The 18,831-nt window shown below is 41.9% G+C and overlaps 1 protein-coding gene, 4 non-coding genes and 1 pseudogene across 5 annotated transcripts in view; 2 read left to right on the top strand and 4 right to left on the bottom strand.

The window, feature by feature from the left end:
- Window positions 1–250, top strand: part of LOC115828544 (ubiquitin-associated and SH3 domain-containing protein B-like) — a 26,286-nt gene extending 26,036 nt beyond the window's left edge. Inside the window, exon 14 of the mRNA XM_030792567.1 lies at window positions 108–250. Coding sequence (XP_030648427.1) covers window positions 108–245 — 138 coding nt within the window. The 3' untranslated portion in view covers window positions 246–250. The remainder of the gene's footprint in view (window positions 1–107) is intronic.
- Window positions 251–5,690: 5,440 nt separating this feature from the next.
- trnal-cag (transfer RNA leucine (anticodon CAG)) lies at window positions 5,691–5,773 on the top strand. The gene has a single exon. It is a non-coding gene; the product is annotated as a tRNA-Leu (tRNA).
- Window positions 5,774–7,948: 2,175 nt separating this feature from the next.
- trnaw-cca (transfer RNA tryptophan (anticodon CCA)) lies at window positions 7,949–8,020 on the bottom strand. The gene has a single exon. It is a non-coding gene; the product is annotated as a tRNA-Trp (tRNA).
- A 644-nt stretch (window positions 8,021–8,664) lies between these two features.
- On the bottom strand, window positions 8,665–8,737 carry trnak-uuu (transfer RNA lysine (anticodon UUU)). The gene has a single exon. It is a non-coding gene; the product is annotated as a tRNA-Lys (tRNA).
- A 2,286-nt stretch (window positions 8,738–11,023) lies between these two features.
- Window positions 11,024–11,095, bottom strand: trnaw-cca (transfer RNA tryptophan (anticodon CCA)). The gene has a single exon. It is a non-coding gene; the product is annotated as a tRNA-Trp (tRNA).
- A 146-nt stretch (window positions 11,096–11,241) lies between these two features.
- LOC115828856 (ADP-ribose glycohydrolase OARD1 pseudogene) lies at window positions 11,242–11,774 on the bottom strand (annotated as a pseudogene).
- Window positions 11,775–18,831: the final 7,057 nt, after the last annotated feature.

Below are 18,831 nucleotides of genomic sequence, written 5' to 3'. Positions count from 1 at the left end.
TTGTCTTGTTCTTGATCTGTTGTCTGTGAAACATCTGGAACAAGAAGAATGAAAAAAGTTAAATGGTTTTCTCTCTCTCTCTCTCTCTCTCTCTCTCTCTCTCTCAGATTCCATACCTGGGGTTCTGTGCGTGTGAAGAATTGGGTGAGACAGGTTTGTGGCAACTTGTGGACCCGCCCATTCTACCGCTCACACACGGACCCAATCACAGCTTCAACTGGAGAGAGACGCTATTACAAGACTGAGAGCACCCCCCCCCCCCGCCTCTCTCCTAGTTCTCCCCCTAAATAGCTGCCAAAAAAAAAAAAAACCCAAAACAAAACAAAAGAAAAGGCTCAGCTGCCTGAAATGCTTCAGACGTCTCATCTCTTCTGCCGCACAGACGCAGCCTGCACCGTGCCATCAAAAACAAACAAAAATAAAACAGACTGAACACATCTGAAGGTCCGGGCCGTCTCAACACGCTGTCCATGCACTGCTGCAGTCTATTGTACTGATTCTACGAGTCTCCGACATGAGCTCCGACGCACGGAAAGATATATATCCATAAAATACTCACACGTGTTCGCTGGTCGTCCTTTGTAGGAGCTTTGTAGGAGCTCGATACTCGAAATTCTGTCGTAGGTCACGTTGAAGCTTCATTGCACCTGCATCAGAAACAACTCCCCCCCCCAAGCACTCCCCGATCCCCTGTCATTCCAGATGGAGAGTGTCGGTGAGACCTTTGCGTGTTACGTAGAGGAAACTGAATGAACGATGGAATAAACTCAGGTTATACCGTCTCTGCGTGAGAATGAGAGTTTAGATGGACTCTAACATGCTGAATATGCCTTCCAAAGCAAAGGGCTGCTTTGCTTTTCGTTTTTTTTTTTTTTTTTTGGTCTTTTTCTGAGACGGCCACGCTACATCGTCCGAGTCGAGCGAGTGTGTTCCTTTTTCGCGTTCCGTCCTCACGCGAACAGGATCGTTGCGGGAAGTTTACGCCGCTTCCTCCGCGCCACTGTGAGATAATTACCCACGATGCAACGGACAATTGCTCCCGAACTCCTGAAACATCTCGCCCGTTCGGAAAACACGGGCACAAAAATTCCTGCAGACAACAAGCACAAGAAGAAAACGAAGGGTCAGACAATCACGCAGGGAATGCCGAGCCAAGGCAAGGCAGGGCGGGAGCGGAGTCTGAAGCGGTTTGGGATGGGTTCTCCTTCCAGATCCTTCCACTGCCTTACTGCCAGGCTACAGTTAGTCATTGTTTTCCATCAGGATCTGTCATTTGTAAAGGGTTTTCTTCCAAACCATCCCCGAGGAAACATTTAAAATAAAAATGAACCCCTGTAGGTACAGATTTTATGTTAGTTTTTTTTTTTGTTTGTTTTTTTTTGTTTTTACTGAACACAGTTGTGGTAATTACAGTGTTAAAAAAATGGTTCAGATACATTTCTGAGAATAATATTCACATGAAGCATGTGTAATGCTTTGTTAGCTTGTTACAAACAACAGTTTTGAAGTTTCATGTGTCGCCCTATTTGCCTTTAAATATATGTCAGTAAACAAAAGGAACGTTACTGCTAATGTTGAGGCAAGGTTTATTTTTGAATTATGATTCACAGTAAGCAAGCTACAACAAACAAACAAACAAACAATACCGCCCTCCCACCAGATTATTCAAGACAACAAACAAACGCTCACAATACTAGCTACCCGATGCATTTTAATCTTAAATGACCTATATGTACCTGCATATGTAGTATTCACAGCATAATTAATAGGATGATTTACAGGTGTTTCGTATAAAGCAATTGTTTATTTATTTTCTGTTATTAAAGCAGAGAAGTAGAACTGTAGCAAACTTATATAATGCGTCTACTTTACCATATAATCATTCCTTGACAGAGAACATAACCAATACATATCAATCATCATGGCATGTCTGTTCCTGGACATTCTTTCTCAGCTTAGCTTAGCTGTTGTCCTTAAATGGCAAGCCAGAAGCAGAAGTTGTGCAGAAGAGGTTCATGGTAAATGAAGTCCCACTCCCTCCCTCCATCCACCTTGTTCTTTATATCTTTTTATTTGATACGTTTGCCCAAAAGTCCACAGAATGCTATCATGACTGTGAGTTTTAAAAAGTATCAAAAAAATCACTTCATGCTACAGTTTCTAGTCACGGTCAAAAGACTTAAAACAGGATTACGCTGAACCAAAAAGCAACGCACTGTGTTTGTTGTCGTAAACGTGTCAAGTCGTCCATGTTTAGAATAAGCATTGTGAGAGTAACGTGTATGCTTCACGATAGAACGGAACAATTATCTTGTTTTTTGTTCTTTTATTTGTTTGCTGAGAATCCTGTTTTGCCACCCAGATGATTACAATGAAAAAGAAGAGAGGCACTGTTGTTGCCTTGAAGTTGAGACGAGGCCCCTCGAACGGGAATCAAAATGATCTATTTTATATCCTTAGAATCATATGACTCTTCTCATATTTACCAAATCAATTACACAGCAAGCCATTTGTTTTCAGATGCTTCCTCTTCAGCTCAATGACCAATAAGAACAGTCTCTGCGCCGTCACTAACCAATGGGGAAAACTTAGCCTCCTGTGAGGATTGATCGGGTGCGTTTATTCAAGGACTTACGGTAGTTCCGCAGTCCTCCAGTTATTTTAATAATCTGCCAAACCTCATGTGATTGTTACATATTACGGAACCCCGTGCCCTAAATCCCTGCGCTTCCAGTACGGGTGCATAGAAACTTTCATGTACTTCCCTGTCATCCTGACATGCTGCCAATTTAGGCCAAAAAAAAAGAAGAGTATAGAAAATAATGGAGCTGGATTAGTAGATGGTGCTTGTTTGATTAAATGATGGTGACTTTGTTATTGTTAACTGTTGGTGAAGCCATTCATAATAAATGTGCAATTGCTACGTAACTGAATCAGAAAACCAAGAATGTGAGTTTCTAAAATGTTACATCCATTCAATGTGAGTGAGTTTAGTAAGCTTGCCTGTTCTTGTTTGAATTAAAAAATATATTTCTCAAACACGTTTCTCTGTGTTCACAGTCCCTACTGTGCCATTGCTAGCTCTGTGACAATATATATCATATTTCTGTGTAAGCTTGCTGATTCAAGATCAGTTTTTGCCTCATGTAATGCTGAAGAATCCCATTACATGAACCAATGGGACCTGATCCTAAAACAGCATTTGCTCTTGGGCCCTCATCACTAAATGCTTTTCTTTTGTCAGTCGATCCGAGGGAACTGTTAAGACAATTTGTGTATGGTTTTATTCTCCTGTACATCGGATTATACTAGTTCACAACGAAGATGCCTGATCTTAACATATGAAAGTAATATCAAATGAAACACCTGCCAATGGTAGTATTACAGTGGTCTTTGGATAATGACCAGTAGCTCATTTCCTTTGATCAGATGAAATGAAGTTAGTTCGTGAACAGAGAGAAATCTGGGCCCACAGCTAAACAAAGAAATGTCCAAGCAGCTGAGCACTGACCGACTTAAAGTTTTAAAGTCGTGAAATGTCAGTTGTGAATTGTGGCTGTATTGGCAAGGCTGAGAATATAAGTATGAAGAAAAACGCAGAAACGATACGGACCTGTTAAGACTAGAAACGTTAAATTCTAGAATGTTCCGTCACATGATTTAGTGACTCGCAGGCCAAATTTTCAACTGAAGGCTTGCACGGTGAGTTAATGAAAGACGGAAGGGACGACTGAGCAGGGATTGAGGCTACATGCTGGTCATCTGACAGTAGTGAATTTTTATTTTTATTTTTGGTCTGTAACTTGTATCGCATCCCATATGTGTGTAACACCGTTTTGTAAATCCTTGACCCCCTCTGTAAGCCATACTTATGACTTTTCAGAAAACATGTAAGTTCTTCATATTTATGTAACGTGTAACCTTTCATGTTTATGGCTTACGTTGATATTATTTAAAGAAATGAAAGTTATCACCTCTGTTTCACAGCTGTCATGGTTTTCTCACATGACCTCTGCATGCAAAAAGTCAAACTACAAAGATCACAGCTTCAAATGTAATCTCTTTACTTGAACCAGTATATGGAAAGTTATATTGTAATGCTTTGTGTATTTAAATTATTCCTTTTTTTAATTTTATGCACACCAACAAAGTGTTCCAAAAAAGAATGTGTGTTATGTTTTGTCGCAATTGCCTCAGTAAATATTATGATTGTTTTATTGATTTGAAAGATTTACTGCTTAAAGGAAAAAAAAATGTTTGCAAATAAATGTTTTATGGAGATGCAGTTTATGAGATTTCTTTCATATTTACCCAGAATGAAATGTTACATTATCTGTAATAACTCAGACATGGAGGGCAAGAGGAGGCCTGAGTGTATTCCACTTACGGGCGATATTCCACTTATTTCTCATGGGGCATCATTTGATAAAGGATTTCCCCAACAATGATTAAATGACAATGATTTCATATGTTGTTTGAAACTATAGCGACCAGATATAGAACACACATATTCTCTTCCTCTTCATGTATTTAATCCTTAAATGAACTAATAGAGGACTCGTTGGTCCTTGGGGAACAGCGTGATTTTTAGGAACTAAAATCAGTCGTAACGTTTCTGTTTTTGGTGGAAGGCACCTGATTCATATTACGTTTGAAACCGTGATGTGGAGATTCTTTAGGGTCATGGAGTGAGGTTTTGTTGCATGTTTCGGATTTCTTTCTCATTTCTCTCTAGATATGAAACTTTACTTCCCAGTGTGCTTGCAAAATGCAACTTTTTTTGCTATAAGGCAAGCTCATGAATTCCTCTAGAGATGTTTCAAAATTAAATTAAGCAGATTATGGATAATTCATCTATTTATCAGGATAGAACCGTTTCCTCAATGCGCCAGCCTTTAGTGTTCCACTCCTTTAGTATCATAATAAAGGACAACACTGCCACCTGCAGGATGCAGTGTGTGACACCTCACAAATTGGCCATGTCGCTATTAGACATGCACTGAAAACAGATGGTCATACCATGAAACGCCTAAACTATTAACTGTTTTTGCATCAACACTTAATTTCATAATAGTGTTGTAGAAACTTTGACAAACAAACAAACAAAAAAATCAATACATGAACAGAATGTTCAGAAACCCTGACTGGACTTGTTTACAGCAGAGGAGAGAGCAGACTCCTTTATCAAAATGTACAAAATGGCCAGCGAGAGCAATTTTTCTTTTACTTTAGTTCAGTGTTTGAAGAACACATCTATTTTTTAATAAAGTTGATGAAATCCTCTTAAATGATCTTATTATTCCAGAAGATCTTATTGCTCGGTGAAGAGAATGAAGAAGAAGAAGAAGATCACGACGGTGTTAATTATAACAGAGGAGAAAGAGGAGAACCAAGGTAAAGGAGTGATTGGAGGAGAGTTTATGTTAGGCCTTCATCATCAGCACCTCATACAAGGACAAGCATGAGCACGAAGCAGACTCACAACCCTGGTTCACTTTCCATCATTTCGGGGGGGGGGGGGTTCAGTTTGAGAAGGCTGAGAGGGTGCACACAGTCTCATGTAAACACTTTTGGAATGTTTAAGATTTAATCTGAATGATCTTTTTTAAGAGAAAATTTAACTGAATGGCTTAAATTGTTATCACCTATTTAGGAGTCTATAAATACATGTCCAATCCAAGTTTGAACATGTCAGGATGGCCGAGCGGTCTAAGGCGCTGCGTTCAGGTCGCAGTCTCCCCTGGAGGCGTGGGTTCGAATCCCACTTCTGACAGCAAATATTTTCCCCCCATATTTTCCTGCCTGGAGACCAATAAAGTCTTATCTTCTCTTAGTATTGTGTAAACTTTATAGTATTCCAGCTCACTCAAATTTTTCCTTCTCATTTCCTTACAGAGAATTCTGTTTCCCTACAGAGGTCTTCGGAGCGAATGAAAAGAGAGACGCTGTTACAGTGCGCCCTCTGCTGGTTGAGTAAGAGTGGAGACGAGACGTTTGAAACAGCCTATTGAGAATGGGATTTATCATGTGATTTCTGATTTCCTCCAGCAGATTGCGATTTTTTACGATAAAACACCTGTTTTTTCCCCTCTAAGCATGGATTCCAAATAGCTTCAGCTGACTGGACTGTATATTATCCATTTAAAGGGATTTTTTGAGAAAAGCTAGATGAGATGCAGCAGTTAACAAGTGACACTGCAATAAGTGACCAGTGACTAAAATTCAAAGAGTTGAAGAACAGATCTTAATAATTAAGATTAATAATCTTCTTAAGTGGACAGTTGTAATTGAACTGACTTGCCATAATGGAGGTGATCTTTGATTAGCACGTCGTTAGCATGGGAAAAAGGACAAATGACCTTCGTATCCTAAATATTCCTGAATCTGATCTTGTTAACCCTGAAACATTGGAATGAGGTTAAGTTGAACTACAATCAACCTTAACATTTCTGCTTGGGAACATCGAGTTCAAATGACGTTCTCCTCCAAAGCAGAGACCATTAGAGAGGAAAGTGCTCAAATTTAAAGAGTCAGAAGATGTCAGAACACCAACTACAGCGCAACCTGCCGAACTATAGCAACCAAAATTCAAAGAGAATGTAAAATGGAATCGTATAAGAAACCACATTGTACTTTATGATTACACCTCAGAAGAGTTTCATTCATCAAAATGTATTATCGTAATTACTATTATTTGAAGATTACTCAGCTGCAGATTGCTCTCAGGCTGTTAGAGGACATGATCAGCTGGTGAACCAGCACATGGCTGTGTCTCATCAGATCTCTGCTGTGGGCCAGCTCTGGGTGCACGGTCCCCTGTAGTCAGTTCAGTCCCCATGCCTGCCTGGTCAGGGATCCACTGCCCTTAGCTGCCTCACACAATTCCTGTAGTTTGGCTTTCTGCCTTCTCTCTTTTTGAGGCGTCTTTATACTGCAGATTGAACGATGCATATTTAATATCTTGATAAATAAATAAAAAAAAACATAATACAGTCAGCCCTCGATATCCGCGGGGGATTGGTTCCAGGACTTCCCCCCACCCCGAATATTTTCGATCCGCGGTTGATTAAATCCGCGGATGGGGAACCCGCGAGTAAGGAGGGCAGACTGTACACAAAACAATAAGACATACACAGTTAAAACTGTGAATTGCAAAGTGAAACGATCAGAGAACTAACTAGCCTAAAATGTGATCTTCAGAATCAGACCCACTATATTGCTGGCTGGCCACTATAATACTGCACCGTTTCCCGATGAGGTATAATGCTACAGGCCTACATATAACGTGACAGCAAGCAAAAGATGAGAGACGACACAAATTAAACTCGCCATCTCTCAACATCGCAGAGTAGCCGTCTCTGTATGAAGTGCGCAAATAGCTGACTTGTTGTGTCACATCAGATATTATAACGGTTCAGATTTTAATTTAAACTGGCAGTTATGGAGAACAAGAAATCACTAACCTTACCGTTTGCCAGTGTCACTGACTGCTACTTCTTCAAATTCACGGGCACGCGCGAGCTGGTGGTTGTGCGCTTAATTTCTAAAGGCTAATGGGCCCTTTATTCAAAGAGGGAGGGGGATGCGCAAACGGATAACTAAGAAACCCATACGGCTACCGGCAACTTCACCCTTCAGCTTAATTAAAAAAACACCCTTCAGTTTATGGATGGGAGCCAGACGGGCATTTGCAACTTATAGTTTAAGTAGTATTAATTGTTAGAATTCTTTCAGATAAGGGCCACGGGTAAGCAAAAACCCCCCCAAAAAACAACAACAACCAAAAAAAACAAACCACCTTGCCAAGTGGCACTGAAGTGAAGTTGCAGAAGCCGACAGCAGCAGTAATTCACTCTACTTGCAGGCTGCGGAGCGGATGTATTAAACGGCTTGTTGGAACTGCAACTCTGTTTAGGTGGAATAGCACTAAACCGCAACAGATAAGATATGACCCCGACGTGATTTGAACACGCAACCTTCTGATCTGGAGTCAGACGCGCTACCGTTGCGCCACGAGGTCTTGCGTAATGGCCGGTAAGCACGAAAACTTGTCGACAAATAATGTACACTGATTTAATTCGGTTTAACGTGTTTTCCCCATAACTATCAACAATTTTAAAGCGAAACAGTAAGAAAAAAGCAAAATGTAACTTTGTATATGAAAGTGTTGCCTAATTTCAGACGTTCTTAGTGAATGTTCATTTATGATTATGTGTATGTGTACTATCCACAATGAAAGAGTGTCTGACAGTGAAAAATTAATAGACGTCATTAAATTTTTAAAAGTACAAATAGGACAATACAGTTTGAAACTGAACAGCTGAAGCTGTAGACGTTAGTGACACATTTTATTAGATTGAAAGTCTGATACTCTACCTACTGAGCTGTTCAGGCCCTTTAGCTCAAAACTGTTATTTGCCACTGGACCGTTTGAGGGTCGCTCACCATTAAATGATTTATCCTCCCAGTATCCTTTGTGCAGATGTGTTACTATAATTAAAAAAACAGTTACATGCCAAGTGTCTTAGCATTACTTTTATTAGTAATTTCACTCCGAGTATTGTGAAAACCCACTTATTGGAATGGGTCTTCCACTGAACAGTAGGGATAGTCATTAGTAGGTTTAGAATAAGCTTGGCTTTTTCCATGTAACAAATACAAACTCGCCTGAACAGGGACTTGAACCCTGGACCCTCAGATTAAAAGTCTGATGCTCTACCGACTGAGCTATCCAGGCTCTATAAACACGAACTTGCAGCCTTGCTATTGACCACAAGACCCTTGGGAACATGACTATGAGGGGCTTGTAATCAGACGATCTATCCTCACAGTATTGAGCTCATTTTAAAAAACAAAATCTAGTCTTTTTACTTAAAAAGATAAACGGGGCTTTGAAACATCGACTTTATGTATTTGTACTTCCAATACGTGAGTACATTAAAACGTTAGCACTCCTTTTTTAAATAAGTGGCTTCAACTTTTACACCAGTCGGTTTTTACGGTCGCGCCTTGACGTAAAGTGGAAAAGGGGTATTAGAGTAGTATGAGATTTTTACCACCTTTTACCACTTGTTATCACGTGACTGTCACATGTCTCCTCTGATTCATTTGGAGTTGCTGATGATAGCAATAGTTAAGAGGACGTTAACCTTAATGAATGGAAATTACTAACTGGAGAATCCATCTCGATTACCAAGCTTGGGACAAATCCTTTCCTTGTTACGTTCCAGTGTGTTCGCTGGTGGAGTATCTATGTTTTTTTTTTTTTTTTTTAAAAAAAGCTTTCACAAATGATGTTTTAATAAGGAAAAATGAGATATTCAGGTTTTTACTCAAACTGGAAAATATTAAAAATGTGATTTGACCAATATCTAATTTTAAAGGAGCTGAATCTAGCACGGGCGGCACGGTGGCGCAGTGGGTAGCGCTGTTGCCTCACAGCAAGAAGGTTTCGGGTTCGGTTCCTGGCCGGGTGGCCAGGGTCCTTTCTGTGTGGAGTTTGCATGTTCTCCCTGTGTCTGCGTGGGTTTCCTCCGGGACCTGTCCAGGGTGTTTCCCTGCCTTTCGCCCTATGTGCGCTGGGATAGGCTCCAGCACCCCCCGCGACCCTAATCAGGATAAGCGGTTTAGAGAGTGAGTGAGTGAATCTAGCACTGAGGGTTGAGAGAAAGTTCCTGGTGCTCACTCCGCCCTCTGCTGGCTGTATGATGTTCCGTTTTTACTGTCACGTCCTTGTTCCAATGAGATAATTATTCAAGTACTCCTTGCACTTGGTTCTATTAATCTAGTTTACCTTTCAGTTTTTATAAATGTCCTTGGTTTTGCCCTGTTTCCTTGCTGTTCCGTTACCTGGGGGGTATTCCAGAAAGCTGGTTAACTAACTTAGTTAGCTTAGTAAACCTCCTAATAGAAGAGCCCTATGGCTTCATTCTCCTGGCAAAACAAAGCCATAGGGCTCTTCTATTAGGAGGTTTACTACTTGCTCAGAGTTTTCACTAAACCCACTTTCTGGAATACCTCCCTGATGTCTGTAATCCTGAGATCTGTATGTTTATGCTTGGTATCTTTAATTTGAATATCCTGTGAATGTTCTGATACTGCTTGGGTTACGAAGGGCTTGGAGGTTGCTGCTACTATGCTATTTTCCCTGGGGGGGTTTGTTCATTGTCAGAAACTTCTCAAGCTCTGTGTTGTTGTGTTAAACTCAATTTTTTTTATCCACAAATGCATCGCCCTTGTCATTCAGAAACGGAATGTGAGACCCCTTGTAATGATACCTACAATACCCTACCTCAAGGTATTGTGATTTTAATTATGGCCAATTTTCTTAAGGCCCAACTTAGTATTAATGCGTCCAACACAAACTCCTTATTAAAACAAAGTGACAGATTGGAATAAACATCATAAACATTTACTCTTATGCCTTAGGAGGCTTGGGTAGCCCTTCCATGGAATCATCCCACCAGTGGTTTATACACCAAGATGGTTTTGTTAGTTCGGTGGAACAAACGCACAAAAACAACAAAACAGAACAGGGCGCTGATGAGTTTTTTCTTCTTTGTAGAACTGAATGAGTTACGTGAACTAAAATAAGCTTTAACAAGTCGTTGAAAACGACTGGTTCAAATCATGTTCTTACTCAGAGTATAAATACGAGAGCGCTGTCCTGATTCCCAGAAGTTTTCAGCCAGCCCAACTTGCATTTGTCTTAATATAAAGCTTTATTTCCAGATCTGCAAAATTTTCTGGATGAGCTCACATTTACCCCTAAATATAAATTATAAATAGCCTGGCTCCAGCTAATTAGGTTTTTAACTATTTTAAGGCTACAGTTCAGAAGGGAATTGCACTCATTTGATATTGCAACAATGGACAGCCAGCAATATCTTTTGAAATTCACACAGGTTGCAAGGTGCAGAAATGGTAAACAATGTTATGGGAGTGTTTAACGTGACTTGCATTCGAGTATTAGGAGCACCAGTGGACGATCACTACTCGGGTTCTGCGTGGAACAGGTAAGAAATGACCCTGACGTGATTTGAACACGCAACCTTCTGATCTGGAGTCAGACACGCTACCGTTGCGCCACGAGGTCTTGTGGTTTGCAATTTCAGACAAGTCCATGGGTGTGAAGGTCAAATGCTCCAGCGATTAGTAGCTTCGATAAGGATAGCCTGCATTGTAAATCCAGATGCCCTTTTTGTTAAGAGCAAAATTTGAGTACCAAATGTTTGCTGAAAACTACAAAGAGCATATAGTGATTTGGATATCCGTCTGCTGGACTTCCTCTAGAATTTCTGACACTTTTCCCCACTTTAGATGGTCCAGACCACAACCAGTCCTGGACATTGACACACATGTGACACCGTTTAGTAAACAGTGAGCTTTCATGTCATACAGGTTCTGTCTCAGACTGTCATAAACAGGATTGTGGAAGTATTTTTCCTTTGTAATCAAGTACATAACGACCAGATCTTTCAAGCACTGCACATTGACCTGGAAGCTTGCGCTGCTTTTTAAGCTCCTCAACGCCGTGAAACTTTCTCTTAAACGACGCCACTATGTCGGCTCCCATAGCAGTCCTGACTGATGCAGTGGGCCAGAGACTCATCCGCAGGACAAGAGAACAAATTGTCTTTCAAATAGCGCAGAATCCAGCTGCCAGTAGCCAATTTGCCGTCTTCTTTTTTGCACTGTTCATGCTTTTGATCATATTTTGGAGGCACCAAGGAATGCATCAACTCATCAGTATTTCTGACCAGATATTTCTCCATAATCGAACAAATGTATACCAATACCGGCTTAAGCTGATGGTCATGTTTTCATACACTGCCAAACATAAAAGTAACAATATCTCGTAGAAGAAATGTGTTGGTGAAATCCAGATACCTCGTTTTCCCCAAGCAGTATCCACACCGCGACTTCTCACACACGTGCCCTGTCAATCACGCTGGCTGAGGAAAGGTGGGAGGGGGGATGTCCCTCACAGGGGGTCATAAATCACTTTGACTGACAGTTTGACAGAAAGTATAGGATATAAACTACTCTTGCTAATGACATGTTCTCTACTCTCGGGAATGTTTCTGTAGCTCTGCTGTAAAGATCTTACAAAATCACAAGGCTTTTGACTATCTCCTGGCTCTCAGAGTATATCTGTTAATCAACACTGTCCATGTCGTGCCAAAAGACGGAGAGAGAAGGTAATGATTGCAGTGGTAACCTAGTTCACTTTTAATGTACAGTCTCACTGATTTGTGCAGGTATTTCTATGTTTGGAAGAGGGCGGAATCACCTGCCTTTCTTTAGCTTATGCATAGAAACTTTGGACAAGAATAAGCAGAAACACATTCTCACTCGTAATCAAGGGAGCCAATAGCCAGCCCAATCCAAATTATTTTACGATTAATATTTGACACAGGGTTATGATGTCACTCCGTACCACCAGCCAATTTTGTGTCTAGATCGCAATATACATAACGTGATCATGTTTAAGCGGGGGAAGCTTACACTGCCTGCGCAATGAATTTGGTTGTTTTGGGAAATTGGAATGACCAACAGAAAATACTTGATTGTAAAGCACAATTTCTATGTAATGGCATGTAAAGTAAGCTACCCGATACACTGAAAATACATTCCTGTCCTGCTGGTGCTTTGACAGCTCCTGCTCTTCAGCTCCGGTGTCTGTGTTTTGACAGTTTTGATTGCGTCAAATTATAAGTGGCGAAGTTGCAATGTAGCATATGCTATGACATCCTGGTAATGTCGCTGTCTTCAGGTTCTCCGTTTCTGTCTCAGACTGTGTGAAAATGGTGCATTCAGCTGCCAAAATTAAGAAAATTTTCCCAAGAGGAGGATGCCCTTGGACCCCAAAGGTCTGGGTTTACCCTGTGTTCTTGCCCCCCCACTTTGAAACTCATTCCGCCGCCACTGGTCTGCAAACCGCAAAGGTGAATTGGTTTAGCCTTTACTCTTGGTTGATGGTGCTGGGAGATGGGTAATGTAATGATACTCGAGTGACAAATCAACACAAATGGATATTTGTCTTCGTTACTTCTTTCTGATATTTATTAATCTTATTTTTGTATATATTTTTATATTTGTACATTAATATTAAATGTTATGTTATATTAAAAGTTATGACTATTTGTTTGTGTTGTTCCAAATGTCAATAAAAATTCCAGTTTGTGCAGAATGGTGCTTCTTTTTCGGAGGGGAGGGGAGTTATTTTGGCCAGGACCAGGGCGCCATACAAGCTAAAACTGCCACTGCACATACACACACACACACACACACACACACACACACACACACCTGTGGATCACCATATGCTCACATGTACCTGTTTGCATTCACATCCCCATATCTACACATCCATGTATCTTTGCATGCACATATCCATATACCTACACATCCACCCATTCGCAAAACTATTTAATCGTTCACACTAATTGACATGAACTGGAGGGTTAAGCAGAGGACTCTCATGATTGCATACTACCCTTAGACAACTGGACATGCCGCCCAGCGCACAAGCAACAGTTGTGGCGCTAACGGAGGAGGAGAGGACACTGCACACCGCTCTTAGACATCTGCATGTCAAATGTGTGCTCTCTGTAATAAAATGGATGAATGCAATCTACTTTTATGGGCCAGTGAAGATTCTCAAAGGAACTCTGCATTATTCTTCTGTGAAACCTGGCAGCACAGGGACATCTCTGATAATGTAATGGATTTACCTGGATATCAACTTATCAGAGCTGACTGGGACATAGTGGTATGTGGTAAGTCAAAGGGAGGAGGTATGTGTTTTTAGATCAACAACAACTGGTGCTTGGATGTAGTAAAAACACAACATTGCTCGAGTGTTCTGGAATCAGTTTTTATCAAGTGCAAACCATGTTTACATCCCCCCGCAAGCCCCCATTCGAGCAGCACAACACTTGCTGACTGATCAAATTTCCTCAGTGGAAAACTTTCAGCCAAACTCGGCAGTTCTTGTCATGGGAGAGTTCAACTTGTGTAGTTTCTCACAAGATCTGCCTAGCTACAATCAGCTGGTGACATGCGCCACGCGCGATGGTCGGACACTGGATCACTTTTACTCCATCATCAAACACGCATATACCGCTCCATCTCCCATGCACCCCTTGGACACTCAGATCACTGCGTAATACAGATGGTCTCCGCATACAGTCAGCAACTTAAGAGGACTAAACCAACCAAGATCACAGTAAGGAGTTGGACAACAGAAGCAACAGACATACTTCAGGACTGCATGGAGTCCATGGACTGAGAGTCTCTGAGAGGCCCTGAGGACAACAACAATTCATTTGCTGATGCTGACACTGTTCATATATCAACTTCTGTGACCAGATCTGTCTCCCAACCAAGACCATCATTAGGTACAACAGCCAAAAGCCCTGGTTCTCCAAACAGCTTAACCTTCTGGAGTCTGAGGCCTGTCAGCCACTTTTGAGGTAGTTTGCCTTGACATTTTTATGTATTTCACATATCTAAAAAATGTTGATCCCAAAGTGCTACATATGCTTGTTTTCAGCACAAACTTAGTACCAATAATCTGAGAGCAGTAAGAATCATATGAATATCATATGAATAGCTGTAATTGCAAATGGGTGGGCCATCAAGCACTGATTTCTAACTCTGAGACCGAAGCATGCATGTTGTTCTTCTTTTTGTCCCCCTAACACAGTTCTACAAAATGAATTCACTGTCTAACTATATACATTTTAAAGTAGACAATTTACAATTTACAATTTAGCATTTGGCGGACACTTTTAGTCAAAGCGACTTACAATCAGTGCATCAGTCGGATTCCTAATACCTCATAAGCAGACATCACAATAAGACGGAGCGTCAATTTACTCCTTCGTATTGTGCCCCTGGAATTCTTTAATAAACATAGATACAAGACAAGGTTTTTTTTTTATGGAAGGGAGGTTAGGCATTGAGGGAAAGGTGGTTTCTGAAGAGGTGGACAGTTTCTTGCAGAAGATGGTGAGGGATTCCGCAGTCCTAACTGCATGAGGGAGGTCATTCCACCCCTGCGGGGCGGAGAAGAGGCGTGGTCGGGAGGAGCGGCTGCCGGGTTCCCGAAGTGAGGGGACCGCCAGCTGACAAGAGTGGCAATCCAGAGCGGAGGGTTCCAGTTGGGGTATACGGAGTTATAAGGGACTGAAGGTATGATGGGGCAGAGCCTCTTGTGGCCTGGTAGGCCAGTACCAGTGTCTTGAATTGGATGCGGGCAGCTACCAGAAGCCAGTGGAGCGCAGTAAGCAGTGGAGTGACATGAGAGTGCTTAGGGAGGTTGAAGACCAGGCGTGCAGCGGCGTTCTGCACGAGCTGGAGCGGCCTGATGGCGCAGGCCGGCAAGCCAGCCAGTAGAACGTTGCAGTAGTCCAGGCGGGAGATGACAAGCGCTTGGACCAGGAGCTGGGTTGCCTGTTGTGTGAGGAATGGGCGGATTCTCCTGATGTTGTATAGGGAGAATCTGTAGGATCGAGTCACTGCCGCGATGTGACTGGAGTAGGTTAGCTGGTTGTCAAGGGTTACGCCAAGGCTTTTGGCTGCTGTTGTGGGGAACACCACAGATCCCTCGATGATGATTGCAGTGTCAATCGTTGGGGAGTTCTTTGTGGGAAAAAACAGAAGCTCCGTTTTCTCCAGGTTGAGTTTGAGGTGGTTAGCGGACATCCAGGAGGCAATGTCAGCTAAGCAGGCTGCGATACGAGGCTGAACCTGGGAGTCAGAGGGGGGGAAGGAGAAGAACAGCTGTGTATCATCAGCGTAGCAGTGGTAAGAGAGACCATGGGCAGAGATAACTTGACCAAGTGATCTGGTGTAGAGAGAGAAGAGGGGTGGACCAAATACCGAACCTTGTGGGACTCCCGTGTGGAAAGGGCGGGGGGAGGAGACCGATTCCCTCCATGAGACCTGGTAGGAACGGTCAGACGGATAGGACTTGAACCATGCGAGTGCAGAACCCGCGATGCCCAGCCCAGCAAGGGATGAGAGGAGGATCTGGTGGTTGGCCGTGTCAAATGGAGTCGCAGATGCCTTTGATCTTCTTCTCAAAGAAGGAGACAAAGTCATCAGCAGATAGGGATGAGGGAGGAGGAGGAGGAGGAGGAGAGAGGAGGGAGGAGAATGTGGAGAAGAGTTAGCAGAGGACAGGGTAGAGGAGAAAGAAGAAAGAAGAGAGTGGTAGTAGGATAGGTCGTTGAGGGATCTCGATTTCTGCCATCTCCGTCCAGCCGCGCGAAGTTTGGCTCTGCCAGCACGAATGCTATCAGTCAGCCAGGGACTGGGAGCGGAGAGGCGAGCCGGCTTGGTGAAGGGGGGGCAGCGGGTGTCCGGGAAGGAGGCCAGTGCGGAGAGGACTGTAGAGGATTTCTCCTCCACGGGAAGAAGAGAGAAGGCTTCCACAGATGGGAGAGAGGAGCAGACCATAGAAGAGAAGGCGCTAGAGGAGAGGGTGCAAAGGTTGTGCCTAGCTGAGACTGGCAGGGTGGGAGCAGAGGATTTCAGGGAGGGTGAGATCGAGAGAGAGAAAGACATGAAGAAGTGATCTGAGGCGTGGAGCGGTGTGACTGTGAGATCAGGAACTTGGCAGCCTCTTGTGAAGACAAGGTCCAGTTGATTGCCACCCTTGTGCGTTGCAGGGGAGTCCGTGAGGGTAAAGTCAAAGTAGACCGCTGAAGGTTTCGGAGGATGGTTTTTTATGTCTCTAGGACAAAAACTCAAAGTTTTTGAAGCGGTTTGGCGAAATATCATGTTTCATCCCGCAGATGGGAGGGCTGACTCCAGAGGATTGAAGAACCCACGTGTCACAAAGAACAGGCATACAGGGAAGGTGATATAGATACATTCAGGCTGGAGAGACCTCAAGAAGGTCATCAAATCTGCCAAGGAGGAGTACAAAGGGTATCACTTTACAATAAGACTACCCTTATAAAGGGTTTGTGAATGGTTTATAATTAATTAGGTTGTGAACACTTTATAAATCATTAATAAGCTGTTATAAACTGCTGGATAAAAAGCACAATGGTCATCTGTTGCTTGCCAAATAGTAATCCCACTTTTATATGTACTTTTGAGCCTCTGATCTCATTGATTACTTAGCTTCCTTTGTCTTCTCCATCAGCCAGCATTTATACCTGTCAGCCCCATCAGATATTTGTTAATAAGTTACAAGCATTTAACCACCATTAGCATATCTTAATAGTCAAAAATTTTAATTTGGCATATCAAAATATTGCATATTAAATTTTCAAGTTACCAGAGTCATACGCTAAGGCTGCAATATTGTTTACCTTGACATTTTCAGCAAGCTATCAGCAGCTCTCCTCATTATTATCAAGGGTGTTGATATGACATATGCTATGATATTAAAGTAATATATTGTAATGGGTGGAGCTTCCCAGCATGCCTTGGAGCGATGGACTGTTGTTTAACCCCAGTTTGCTATAGTTCAGTTTATGTTTCCCGTTGTGGCTAGTAGAAGTGTATGTATATTGTTCATCATGTAGCCTTTGTATTGTGTTGTTAATTCTTGTGATAGTTTAATGTTATCAGCGTACCGTAAATGTAATTGTAGGCATGAATGATGTTCTTCCCTCCTACCGTGTTAGCATGTTAAGTATTTTACTTCTTGGTTTGTGCTATTGCAAAATAAAAGACTACCACAAATATCTATCAAAAGTAGCCCTATAAGTAAGCATCGCTGTCTGCCATGTTTTTTGAATGTTTTAAAGAAGAATAGAGGTTTGTATTAATTTTATCCCCGGTATGGTAACTTTTACAGTTTTCTGTTTGGCCTTTTTTGTAAAAAAAACATATGTGGCATGTGTTTATGGAAGGTGGAAGCCGTCCTGGACACAGGAGAAGAAGTTTCCCTCGTGACCCACTCACTCTTTGGTGACCTTCATAGATGGGTGCATGTTGAGAATCTACCACTACAGCTTCTGAACTTCACAGCCTTTGGTAGCATGCAGTCATCACTACCTAAGAGTTACCTAGATTTAACCTTTGGGCTACTGCCAGTCGAGCACCCTATCTACATGGCCTGCCATGAGGACACCATACTATTCTTGGCATATTCGTTTGTTTGGCCATTGGTTTGTTTCCTGTTTTTAGCAAACTACGAATATGTCAAAATCCTTCATTTTAGGATCTTCGTATAATTAAGGCATATTAATTGAAACCTTTTCTGTTTTTTATTAATACAGATGCGACCAAGTGGTAATTCTACAGAGTAATTACCACAGAATATTTAGAGTTAATTTATTTTATTTCTGAGGGCAAAGTTTTTGTTGTGTGTTTTGGTCACTAGGGAGCGGTGTAGCACGTTTAGATATGGGCATGCCTAGCAGAAGTTGTTTTTTTTTGTGGATTGCATCAGCTGTGAAGTAGAGTACAGATTTTCATGCGATGCAGTGTTTAAGTACGTGCCATGAAACTTTGTAATAACAACTGTTCCAGTGTGCAAGTGTGTATAAGGTTACGAGCTATACATGTTTCCAAATCTAGACCTAAAATGTTTACATTCTACAGAAAGTATTGATGTTAGACGGATGTGTGTGGAGAATATTTTAAGTTTCTGGAAATGTCTGTGTGCGTTACATATTAGCCGGCTTAGTGTGGTTTTCTTTAATTTGTACAGATAAAGGCCACTGCCGTATTTTGGTTGTTACAACTTTTCTTTTACTTTAGAAAGCAAAGGTTTTTCCATCGCCACATCCAAACTCAAAGTAAAGAACCCAGAAGAAAATTATTGTGTCCTGTGTCTTCCTGAGCTCCACGGGTTACACAGAC

Source organism: Chanos chanos, chromosome 15, assembly GCF_902362185.1.
Source record: "Chanos chanos chromosome 15, fChaCha1.1, whole genome shotgun sequence".
NCBI classification, from domain to species: Eukaryota; Metazoa; Chordata; class Actinopteri; order Gonorynchiformes; family Chanidae; genus Chanos; species Chanos chanos.
Note: the sequence above shows the minus strand (reverse complement) of the source record. Positions and strands in the feature narration are given on the sequence as shown.